Source organism: Trichomycterus rosablanca, chromosome 21, assembly GCF_030014385.1.
Source record: "Trichomycterus rosablanca isolate fTriRos1 chromosome 21, fTriRos1.hap1, whole genome shotgun sequence".
NCBI lineage: Eukaryota > Metazoa > Chordata > Actinopteri > Siluriformes > Trichomycteridae > Trichomycterus > Trichomycterus rosablanca.
The window spans coordinates 2942896-2955000 of record NC_086008.1 but is presented as its reverse complement, the minus strand read 5'-3'; the positions used below and the strand labels follow the sequence as shown (position 1 = coordinate 2955000).

General features: G+C 41.1%; 1 protein-coding gene across 1 annotated transcript in view; it reads left to right on the top strand.

Moving 5' to 3' along the window:
* The window catches only part of tia1l (cytotoxic granule-associated RNA binding protein 1, like), a 15384-nt gene extending 4740 nt beyond the window's left edge, over nucleotides 1-10644 (top strand). Inside the window, exons 3-11 of the mRNA XM_063017680.1 lie at nucleotides 1800-1898; nucleotides 4589-4643; nucleotides 6134-6221; nucleotides 6313-6388; nucleotides 7112-7220; nucleotides 7321-7416; nucleotides 8104-8188; nucleotides 8292-8427; nucleotides 8880-10644. Of these exons, the coding sequence (XP_062873750.1) occupies nucleotides 1800-1898; nucleotides 4589-4643; nucleotides 6134-6221; nucleotides 6313-6388; nucleotides 7112-7220; nucleotides 7321-7416; nucleotides 8104-8188; nucleotides 8292-8427; nucleotides 8880-9029 (894 nt within the window). The 3' untranslated portion in view covers nucleotides 9030-10644. The remainder of the gene's footprint in view (nucleotides 1-1799; nucleotides 1899-4588; nucleotides 4644-6133; nucleotides 6222-6312; nucleotides 6389-7111; nucleotides 7221-7320; nucleotides 7417-8103; nucleotides 8189-8291; nucleotides 8428-8879) is intronic.
* The last annotated feature ends 1461 nt before the right edge of the window (nucleotides 10645-12105 follow it).

Sequence of the window (12105 nt, the reverse complement as noted above, 5' to 3'; positions counted from 1 at the left end):
GTATTGGCACTTTACAGTTGGGGTGGGTGATGAGCCAGACATATCGGTCAGATTTTTGATGCACCAACCTAAATGTAATGATGAATTTCCAGATAATTTTTTGTTGTTGTAGATTTGTCATTACTACCATTTTAAACCTTATTCTTGTATATGGGAATCACAACACCCTTCCTTTTCCCTTAAGCATCTGCAAAAATGTCCAACATATAAAATATATCGATTCTGTCATGTAATTCAAGAGTTTTATTGTCATGTGCACAGAAAAACCAGCAGTTACACTGTACAATGAAATTCTTACTTTGTACGTCCTCCAAACGTCAAAAAGTATTATACATAGAAACAAAATTAAACTAACAGAATAAAAACTTAGTATAAAAACTTTTTAAATATAAACTTAAACTATAAAAACTTATGTACAATGAGTAAAAATAGAAATAAAAGTAAACTGAGGTAGTAAAAAGAGGCACATAGTAGCAGTTGTTTAAAAATTGTGCAGTTTAAGAATAAAGCAGCATTAAGTTATTTTTAAGTTGTTTACGTTCTATCAAGGAACTGTTACGGTTAAGATGCAAAGCGTTGAATCCAAGCTGCACTGTTGGAAGGCAAGGTTCTGTTCTGTAGTTTTACCTTCATCTTATTGACCTATGGGTGGCATTGAGGGAAGTGTGTGGGCTGTGTAGCAGAATAGGAACTGCTTCTTTTCATTGTGTAAAGATTTTATCATGTTGAAGACCTTGGACATTGGAAAAACTCTCAGAATCTTAAAAGCACAATAGACAAGCATGTCATTAATAGATGTACCGTGGAATGGAATGAACAAGAAACACCAAATGCCTGTAATGCATATAGGAGCAAAGTATATGCACAAGATGCAAGATTGGACATTCGAGACTCACTGAGGGGTCTGAGGGGGAGATGGCCGAGACCCTGTGATGGTTTGGCACCCTGCACTGGGTGTGTCTGGTGAAGTCTGACCCACCACAACCCTGACCAGGATAAAGCAGCAGTAAAACATGAAAATCAGTGGGTAGCACTGTCACCTCACAGCAAGAAGGTCCTGGGTCCCTCTGTGTGGAGTTTGCATGTTCTCCCCGGGTCTGTGTGGGTTTCCTCTGGGAGCTCCGGTTTCCTCCCACAGTCCAAAGACGTTGAAGTGAGGTGAACTGGAGACGCAAAATTGCCCACGATTGTGTTTGATGTTAAAACTTAGACTGGTGAATATAAGCAGGGTGAAGTAAACAAATAAAAATAAGAAATAAAAATTGTGAACTACCCAGGAACTACCCCAGGAAATAGCCAAATGTGCTGAACTGGCTGTAAAACAAGAACATTTTTTTTGGCATGTTGGTCTCTTCCCTTCTCTATGTGGGTTTCATCCAGGTCTACTAATTTCCAGGTACATTAATCTTCCAAAAATATGCAGACACCAGACTGGTGTAGACACTACAGGGTGTCCCTAAAGTCTGGACACAGGCAAAATGCATATTTTCAATAAATTTTTCAACATTTTATTTCATTAGAATATTAATCAACAACATTTTCTATGTGTTTTCCACTATTTGTGGTGCTGTATGTATGTGTGTGTGTGTTTTAGTAAACATATAGTTAGGGATATTTCCTGTGTGTCCAGACTTTAGGGACCCTTGTTATGAACGACTTGCTGGTGTGTTTGATGTGTTGTGATGAATTGGTTCCCTGGTCATCGCTCTGAATCAGTCGTGACCCTGATCAGAAAGTGCACATGTAGGGGAAAATACGTTTGGCTCAACTCTTGGTGTTTGTTTGTTTTTGATTTCCAGACGGCAGGAAACGACCCGTACTGCTTCGTGGAGTTCTATGAGCACATGCACGCTGCTGCTGCCCTGGCTGCCATGAACGGGAGGAAAATCTTAGGAAAGGTAAAGCAAGCCGGATTAAACGTATCAGGAGCTGCACTCAGCTTCCATGCTTTAGGTTTTTATGTACCACCACTAATAAAAAATCAAGATGTAAAATATAACTCCAAGATAAAATAAGCAGACAAACATGAAACCTATCATGGTAAAAAGCCAAATAAATAAATAAATACCACCACTAATATTTTTAGATTTTCTTTCCTTTAATTTTTGACTTCTGAATATTTTACATACACATCTAATAAAAACAAAAGGCACAAACATCCAGAATCAATCTTAAGCATCCAGAAGCAACATTAAAAGCACATTTCAGTCCCTAATACATTTGACTGTTTATTTCAGTGACGAGCCTCTAGTTCTGTGCAATCTAACTCCTAATATTTATTAAATCCAAGTGTTTGCCTGTGATGTATATTTCCCACCTTTTATTTTTATAAATGACGTTCTTGGTGAATTATTAAGACGTTTTGGTCTGGTAGGTGGCAAGTCGCACCGTAAAACATTATATTCAACAGCAGCTTAAATCGGACTTGCATTCAAGCCCGACTGTTTGGGGAAGGCCCGTTCCTGTCCCAGCATGATTTGTGCCCCTGTGCACAGAATGAGCTTTTATAAATACAGTGGGGGTTCACCAGAGAGAGACGACAGCTAAAAAAAACCTCAACCAAGAAAACACCAGAACAATCCTAAACTTTCTGGCAGAAACAAAAATATATATGGATAAATAGAAACAAGGAAGGAATGACTTGAACATAACACTGATCATACCATAAATAACACAATCAAGTGTATAAATTGGTGTAGAAAATATATAAATAAGTAGATCAATCATAAATACAGTGGGGGAGAACTGAAATGTCTTGTGTCCAACACTGATGCCAGAACTCACAAATGTTTTTTTTTAACTGAATAGCAGTTCAATCAAAGCATCACCCCTAAAGGTCTGTTTCTCTCTCACACAGGTTTGTAGAATATTTTCCCAAAAATATGTGATGTTCAGTAGGCAGAGGTGAAAGCAGGTGTTGATTTGCAATTTAAGGTCATTAATACACAACTTAAGACAGTTTTTAGATTATATATGTGCATTTACTGATGTATTTAGTCACTTTGATTGCACTGCATCCATGATGCTTACATAGCTGGCAAGTAATGCTAGTAATGACGGTGGTAGCCTAGTGTGTCATGTCGTTTTTACCAGTTTAATGTGTTCATTGTGCGGTTTATAGAACTCGTGTAATGTCTGAGATCGTAGATCTGAGACACGTCCACATTCAGTGTGTAGCACCGGCAAGCGTTCAGAGAAAAACACTGCTGCTCTAATCAGAACAGATTTTATTGAATGCATTTCTATTATCTAAATAATAAACACAAACTATTAAACATTAAAATCACAAACGGAGTAGCAGCTTGTGACCGTATGGGGTAGAAACTGCTTATATAACAGTGACACTAATGTTTTCAGGAAGAGCTTTAATATAAGGACTGTTTTATTAGTTTGATGGGATGCTGTAAGCAAAATTTGCATCCCTACTCACCTTTTATCTTTAGTGGATTAACTGGCAGTTAGAAAAGCATTTGATTTGGGACATACCTCCACCTACTGTTCTGGAGGGTAACATTTTTATATTATCTTACATTTATTATGTTGCATTTTGTTGATGCTTTTACCCAAAGCAATTAATTTTTTTTTTTTTACTTATTATTATTATAAGCAGTTGTGGATCAAGGGCCTTGCTTAAGAGTCCAACAGTTGAACCTGACCCAAACTGCTGATCTACTTTATCCATTAGGCTACAACTGACCTGTATCTTCATGAGTCCACTGCTTTTTTCCCCCCTTTTATCTCCCAATCTTGTCAAAACATGGACGAGAATGTGTGTATTTGACAGTGCTGTGTGTCATTCAATTTATGATGATCAGTTTATTATGTCTGCTGTAAAATCTGTGACATGAAGCACATTTCCCTGTGAATTTAGTAGAGCCCTAATCATTAGCATTTTATAAATATTAGGAAGTCGGGTTACATAGAGGTGCTATCGCGCTACCTGGTATAATTATCGGCAGTGCTTATAACCGAGCTCCGTATCACCCAGCATGCCGTTTGCTCCCGCTCAGGGCTCTGTTTTATTTCACACCTTCCATCAGCTGTGCCATTGGAAGCTCGCAGCCTGTTTTCTGCTATTAAAGCCCGTCTTTAGTTATCGGCTGGGAGGATCTAATACAATAACACATCTGGTTCATTGTTTAACATCCAGCACGTCGCCGCATGATCATTCTGTTCCATCTGCGCACGTACACCAGGCCTACTGTTAACAGAACGCTCTGGCAAAAACATTCAGTGCACACATTTTATCCTCGACAGGTAATGAAGGACCATTTGAGGAGTAATACGAGTTGATAATGTCACTCTGTTGGAAGGCTCTACTTTTTCCGTAGCAACATTTACACTTTGATTTTGGTAGATCGTTTTTTCTTTTTTTTGATGCCTTGACTGATCGGAAGTGTTTTCCACCCTCAGATTCTGCTCCGTTTATTATTTTATTATTTTGTTTAGTCATTTGCTGGTCAGTCTGTCTCTGCATTTAAGGGACTTTGTTGATGCTAGGACATCATGCCTAGTAAGTTGAAAGCACTGACTTGTGTGTGATGTCTGAGTCTTAAGGTTTTTGTGTTTGTGTCTCTTTTCTTTACAGGACATGAAGGTGAACTGGGCTTCCATGCCAAGCAGCCAGAAGAAAGACACAAGCAGTAAGTGTTGATGCTAAAAGTCTTTAATAGGTCTCACATTAATAGGTCTGAGTTGTTAGCTGTGAAGTATAAACTAGACCAGGGAGATACGGGTGGCTTGGGTGGGTAGCACTTTTGCCTCACAGCAAAAGAGATTCTACGTGGGTTTCCTCTGGGAGCTCTGGTTTCCTCCCACAGTCCAAAGACGTGCAAGTGAGGCGAACTGGAGATACCAAAGTGTCCTTAACTGTGTCTGACATTAAACCAGTATCTACCTGTTCTGTCACTAATGTAATAAATGTCTTAATGAAATAAATAGACCTTGGAGATATGATTATCTTACTGATCAAATCCAATCATCTATTTAAGATTCCAGTCAGATTTAGTTGGTTTATAAAATGAGGTGTTGCCTCTCCTGACCCAACAGGGGAGTCGAATTTGTGCTCCTTTGCCAGAGCGAGTAAATGTTCTACCTGCTGTTTACATTCTCCTGTCAGCACGAACGACAGCAACAAAAGCAACTACTACAGACCAGTTCTAATACTCTAGTTAAACAAAAGAATCCTGACACCTCATTTCAAAATCATTGGCATGTATTTGGAGTTGGCCTTTTTCTGTACGGCTATAAGAGCCTCCACTCTTCTGAAAAGGCTGTGTTTGATTTTATATTCAGTATAAACTGGTTTGTAAGAGCAGGCTTTGTTGCTGGGTGAGAAGGCCTGGCTTGCAGACGCTCCAGTCAATTTATTTTAACCGATAACCGGCACGTGTATAAATCAGGGGTCACAGAGAAAAATAATTGAATAAATGATTTTTAAAAGGAACATAAACACAAAATGAACGCCCCCTTGTGGAGACTTTACGTTACATCTTGTAAGCCACAGTGGGACCAGTTATATTCAAGCTCCTTCTGATGAGATGAGTTTAACATGCAGTCAGATTCCATACCGACACTGAACAGGTTCTCTGTTTGTGAATGTAGTGCGTAATAGATTCAGCCTTCGATATTTAGATAATAAATAAAAATCCATAATGTGTTGTTCTGATTAGAGCTTTAGTGCCTTCTCTAGACGGGTTTGTGCACCTAGCTGGTGCTGAAAGGGCGAGTCTCAAATTAACACTCTTAACTTTCACTAGCTACTCTTCGTTAAGTGTCAGTAACTGCAAATGAACTTTAGGACAACAGCCGTCATTGAACAATGAATTTTGCTGTTTGTTAATCGTTTGATCAATATTATATTAATGATATTAATTATTAAGTGTTAATAAGTATTCGCAGCAAAAACTGTTTGCCAAGAAAACGTGTGTGTGTATGTATGTATAGAGGGGGCCAAAAAGTTTAAACACACTTACAACAAGTGTTCTTGAGGTGTTGCCAGTGTAGCTGGTCTTCAACGATACTTCACATCCTTTAGGGCCCCCAGTAGGTAGAACTTCAGGGGTGTTAAATCAGAAGAACGTAGAATAACGTCTATTAAAGTGTGTGTGTACGTTCTCTTTCTTTCTGTCAGATCACTTCCATGTCTTCGTTGGTGACTTGAGTCCAGAAATCTCTACAGATGATGTCCGAGCTGCCTTTGCTCCCTTTGGAAAAATATCGTAAGTGCACGATAGTCATGGTTATGAAACGAAGCATTTCTCCTGACAATTGAAAGCTTAATGGTGACTGTTGGTCTTGTGTGTGTTCCAGTGATGCTCGAGTGGTGAAAGACCTGGCCACTGGGAAGTCCAAAGGATATGGTTTCATCTCCTTCATTAACAAATGGGTGAGGAATGGTGGTGTTTATAAGGCTGTTTAAGTCAACGGCACTCATTTTCTATCGTTCTCGGATGTTCTGCTAGTCTATTTTGCAGACAGTGTATATTATCTTTAATATCCACTGAACAAGCATAACATTATGACCACCTTGCTAACTGACTGGTCTGCCGCTATGCAGCCCCTTACGCGACAGACTGGGATGCACTGTGTATTCTGACACCTTTCTATCAGAACCAGCATTAACATCTTCAGCAGTTTGAGCTACAGCAGCTCGTCTGTTGGATCGGGCCACACGGACCAGCCTTCGCTCCCCACGTGCATCAGTGAGCCTCGGCCGCCCATGACCCTGTCGCTGGTTTACCACCGTTCCTTCTATGGACCACTTTTGATAGACACTGACCACTGCAGACCGGGAACACCCCACAAGAGCTGCGGTTTTGGAGATGCTCTGACCCGGTCGTCTAGCCATCACAATCACGCTGGTCCATTTTTCCTGCGTCTAACATCAACTTTGAGGATGAAATGTTCACTCGCTGCCTAATATATCCCCCCCCCCCCCCCCCCACTAACAGGTGCCGTGATGAAGAGATAATCAGTGTTATTCACTTCACCCGTCAGTGCTCATAATGTTATCCTTGTCGGTGTATCTTCTATATGATTTCTGCACAATTGCTTCTCTAAGTGATAAATTGAATAAATCTTGACTTGAGGGATGTTTCATGTCCTAAAGGATGCCGAGAACGCCATCCAGCAGATGAACGGCCAGTGGCTGGGAGGCAGACAGATCAGAACCAACTGGGCCACCCGGAAGCCCCCTGCACCCAAATCTAGTCTCGAGAGTAAGCCAGCTCATGCACATAAATCGGTTCTTTTGTAGGGATTAGATTAGATTTTTGATCTTCTAATGTTTTTTTTCCCCCTTCCACTGTCTGTCTGCAGGTAACACCAAGCACCTGTCCTATGAGGAGGTGCTGAACCAGTCGAGCCCCAGTAACTGCACAGTGTACTGCGGAGGGGTCACCTCCGGCCTGTCAGGTATGCACAGCACTCGATGTGAAGCGGCGGCAGCGTTTTAAGCGATTGCACTTCGTTCATATCTCTTCTAAATAAACCTTTGACCAGACTCTGTAAACAGTTCAATGTTGGGAGTACTGCGGTCCAAGACCCCCCCACCCCCCACCCCCCCAAATGCCTGAAACGGCAGATACTGTATATAACGTTCTTTCATATACGTACATACAGACATACCAATCATTACATTTAATTTATGGTGGCTCAATGGGTAGCACTGGCGCCTCACAGGAAGAAGGATTCCCAGGTGGAGTGGACCGGGTCCTTTCTGTGTGGAGTTTGCATGTTCTCCCCGTGTCTTTGCGGGTTTCCTCCGGGAGCTCCGGTTTCCTCCCACGGTCCAAAGACGTGCAAGTGAGGTGAACTGGAGATACGAAATTGTCCATGACTGTGTCTGACACTGAACTAGAACTGATAAATCGTGTGTACCCAGTAACTACCTGCCCGGTCATGAATGTAACCAAAACATGACTTTAAAATCGTAGTAAATAATAAAAAAATAATAATAACCAGACCGTTGAGGACGCTATAGATTGTTAACTTCAGCTGGAAAGAGAACTAAACATAATTTCATTATATTTTCAATGACATTTACTGTGCTGCTTATGGTGCTGTAGACGTTCATGTTATTCTTTGTATTCCATGTTCCAGATCAGCTCATGAGGCAGACCTTCTCTCCATTTGGCCAGATCATGGAGATCAGGGTTTTCCCAGATAAAGGCTACTCGTTCATCAGGTGTGTTCCAACCTGGACTAAAGCTTTAATGAATTTAGTATCAGCCACGTGAGGAATAAATTGCAATGAAAGTAAAGTAACCAGACTTGTTGCTCGGTCGCAGGTTCGACTCCCACGAGAGTGCCGCTCATGCCATAGTGTCCGTGAATGGGACGTGCATCGAGGGCCACACGGTGAAGTGCTATTGGGGCAAAGAAACCGCCGACATGAGGGCCATGCAGCAGATGGCCATGCCCCAGGTAACCCGAAGCTCATTTAACCTCCAGTCGTTTGTGCTTGGTTAGCGACATAAAGCGTCTCAAGGATTAGAGAACAGTTCTGTATGTTCTTAGATAACGAGCAATGTGATTCAACCATTTTTACTATGATTGTTTACAAGCATCTCATCACTAGGGAAGATGCTCCAACCTGCCATCGATGTAAAGAGAGACTAACAATCAAACACGTACTGATAGACGGCTTAACACTAAACTCAGAAAGACTGAGGTTGTTTAATGTGCTTAAATCTGCAGCACCAGGGAAAATCATTAACTTTTTAACACATTTAAATCTAAAACATCTTTTATAATACGTTTTAAATGACACAAAGTGAAGAAGCAACTTGCGTACCGCCGTATAAACGACCCCAGTGTGTCGGTACGGTACTACCCACTAATCCCAGTTCCTGTACTCTCTTCCGTCTTTCTCTCAGAGTAACCCTGCCTATGCTGCTCAGCCGTACGGCCAGTGGGGCCAGTCCTATGGCAACGGCCAGCAGATGGGTCAGTACGTCCCCAATGGCTGGCAGATGCCCACTTACGGAATGTACGGCCAGGCCTGGAACCAGCAGGGCTACAAGTAAGTACAGACCACGGCACGGCGTCCGCCACCTCCTCCGCCTGACCGCTATACCGGATCGGGAAGGGGCAGAAAAAAATGCCAGCGTGACGGACCATTCCATCACACACCGGGGGTGGCACAAGGACTCCAATTCAATGTACAGCATATTCGGATCATTAGCATCTCCCCCTGCCACCTGTTATTGTTATTGTTTTGGTTTTTTTTTTTCATGGGTAGTTCTTTGGACTGATTTTTAAGACCGTCAGTCTTTTTAATAAAAAAAAAAAAGTGTCTTTTCTTTTCTTTTTGTTTGCCTTTTTTATAATGGAATTAATCTCGGCAGTCCCTGTAGTTTTGATTCACAGTATTGAGTAGTTTAATCCCCCATGTAAGGACTGTTTCACTGTAAAATGAATCAACAGACACTTCCTGTTCCTTTTCACTCCCCCACCAAAGTTCAGAAACGGCATTCCTTTTGTACCCATCTACCACTTTTGTGAATCCTCGTCGAACTCAGAATCATAAGGACACACAGCAGGTTATAATAACGATAAATTCTATTCGTTTTATTTGCACCAGTAAGGTTTCCAGCCTCCGTCTGGTAGCTGTGAAAATTCTAACATGCAGGAGGTTTCCTCAGTGGCCTTGACGTGCACTTGAAGTCATCGCGACTTCTCGTGAATTAACAGGTTGTTCTTAATTTCTTCTCCAGCTTTTTAACAAAATTACCGCTGCGCGACACTCTCTCCTTTTTCCCCCCCTTATACATTTATCAACTTTTTATTAAAGACATGAGAAGTGCTTGATCTTTCATTACGTGATGTATAATGCTCGTTAAGCTCTGTTCAAACGTCCTCCTCCTCTTTTTCTTTAAATGTTATAAAGAATCATGTTTCTCGACGATAATTAGGCTAGACGCGAGTGCTATAAGTTCTGTGTAAAGATATTTTTTGTAATTCTGTGTAAATTGGGATTTGTTTACCGTCTCATAAATTGTACGGACGAGCCTACGCGCCGTCCGGTTCTTCGCCGTTATTTTTGGCGTGCGAAACCTATATGGAGTTTAGATTTAGATTTATTTAAGCAGTTTTAATCATATTTTCCTTCCTTTTCATTTTACCCTCACGTGAACATGCGCGTCATTCGCCGTGTTTTGCTTTTACGAGCCAAAGAAGACGCCGTGAGGACTGCTTTTAAGTCGTGGTGCCGCACGGGCATACATCTGAGCTGTAGATGGTCCGGTGTGTTCTCATCGCTGTGTCCACGTTTCGTTCTCCTCCCTGCATCAGTCTGTCCTAAAGAAAAGAGCTTACGTCTCTAAGCAGTCGGTCTTTCCCTGTCTCTTCTGTATTTCCTTGTTTGAATAAATCTTTCTTTGTTTTTTGGTTGGTTTTCTGCTCGTAGCTTTGGCTGATGAACCAGACGGCCTGCTTTCTACAACGTTTGAAATTGTATTTTGTAAAAAGCTGAAGAAATGTACTGTTCATCTGATTTTTCTTTCTCTATTAGAATTTTTGCTTCCTTGCTCATTCCGAATTAGACCTTGAGTTATTTTGGAGGGATGTTTATTTTTGACTTTTTGGGTTCCATGTGTAAATAACTTGATAAACCATTAAAATGCTGTTCCAGTATTCTAAGACTCGAATAACTGAAATGTTTTTTTGTCCTTGTGCTTATTTGTTTTATTGTTAAAATGCTCAGTCTTTTCTAAAATGGACAGTATGGTCATACATCATATAGATAGAACAAACACACTATTGTTCGTGAAGGAATTAACAGCACAAAACAAAAGCAAACAGATAAACTAGAACTGACTGGATCTTGTTACCAGGTATTCATTGTATGTGTAGTTTTGGTATAAAGTTAGATCTAGTAGTGATTAAATGATTAAATAGTAAAGTGACATGACCAACATTGCGCAATGAGTTGGGCCAATATACGTGTACACACACACTTGTACATACGTATACATACACCGATCAGCCATAACATTAAAACCACCTCCTTGTTTCTACACTCACTGTCCATTTTATCAGCTCCACTTACCATATAGAAGCACTTTGTAGTTCTACAATTACTGACCCCCACAGAGCAGGTATTATTTAGGTGGTGGATGATTCTCAGCACTGCAGTGACACTGACATGGTGGTGGTGTGTTAGTGTGTGTTGTGCTGGTGTGAGTGGATCAGACACAGCAGCGCTGCTGGAGTTTTTAAATACCGTGTCCACTCTGTTAGACACTCCTACCTAGCTGGTCCTCCTTGTAGATGTAAAGTCAGAGACAATCGCTCATCGATTGCTGCTGTTTGAGTCGGTCATCTTCTAGACCCTCATCGGTGGTCACAGGACGCTGCCCACGGGGTGCTGTTGGCTGGATATTTTAGGTTGGTGGACTATTCTCAGTCCAGCGGTGACGGTGAGATGTTTAAAAGCTCCAGCAGCGCTGCTGTGTCTGATCCACTCATACCAGCACAACACACTAACACACCACCACCTAAATAATACCTGCTCTGTGGGGGTCCTGACCATTTTGAGCTTGTAGTGTGTTAATGATTATGCTGCAAAATATCATGGGTATATATCATACACGGACTATCAAATAGTGGTCACGTTTAAGCTGTACCCCTGTTAGGACAATTTAGATAAAAATAAACCATATATATTATAGACATATGTTATACAGTAATCAGTAGGTTGCCGGTTCAAGCCCCTCAATTGCTCAAATCGTCATAATTGTAAGTCTCTTTGGGGGGGGGGGGGGGGGGGGGGGGGGGGGAAGTGTCTGCTAATTTCCATAAATGTGTATAAATATATACAGTATATGAATATGTATTCTCCACATGTTTTAACACCCCTGATAAAGATAAATAACGAGGGTTATAACATTAATCAATAGCCTAATTTCACACTAAAAATTACTGGGAAAAATGTGTGTAAACTCCAAGCATAAGCACTGGAAAGCTTAATGTTACCACTGAAAGTGCCAACATTGGGTACATGCTGACCCCTATCCACTACTGAAAGTGCCAACAATGATGAAGAGATAATCAGTGATATTCATTTCACATGTCAGTGGTCATAATGTTATGCCTGGTCAC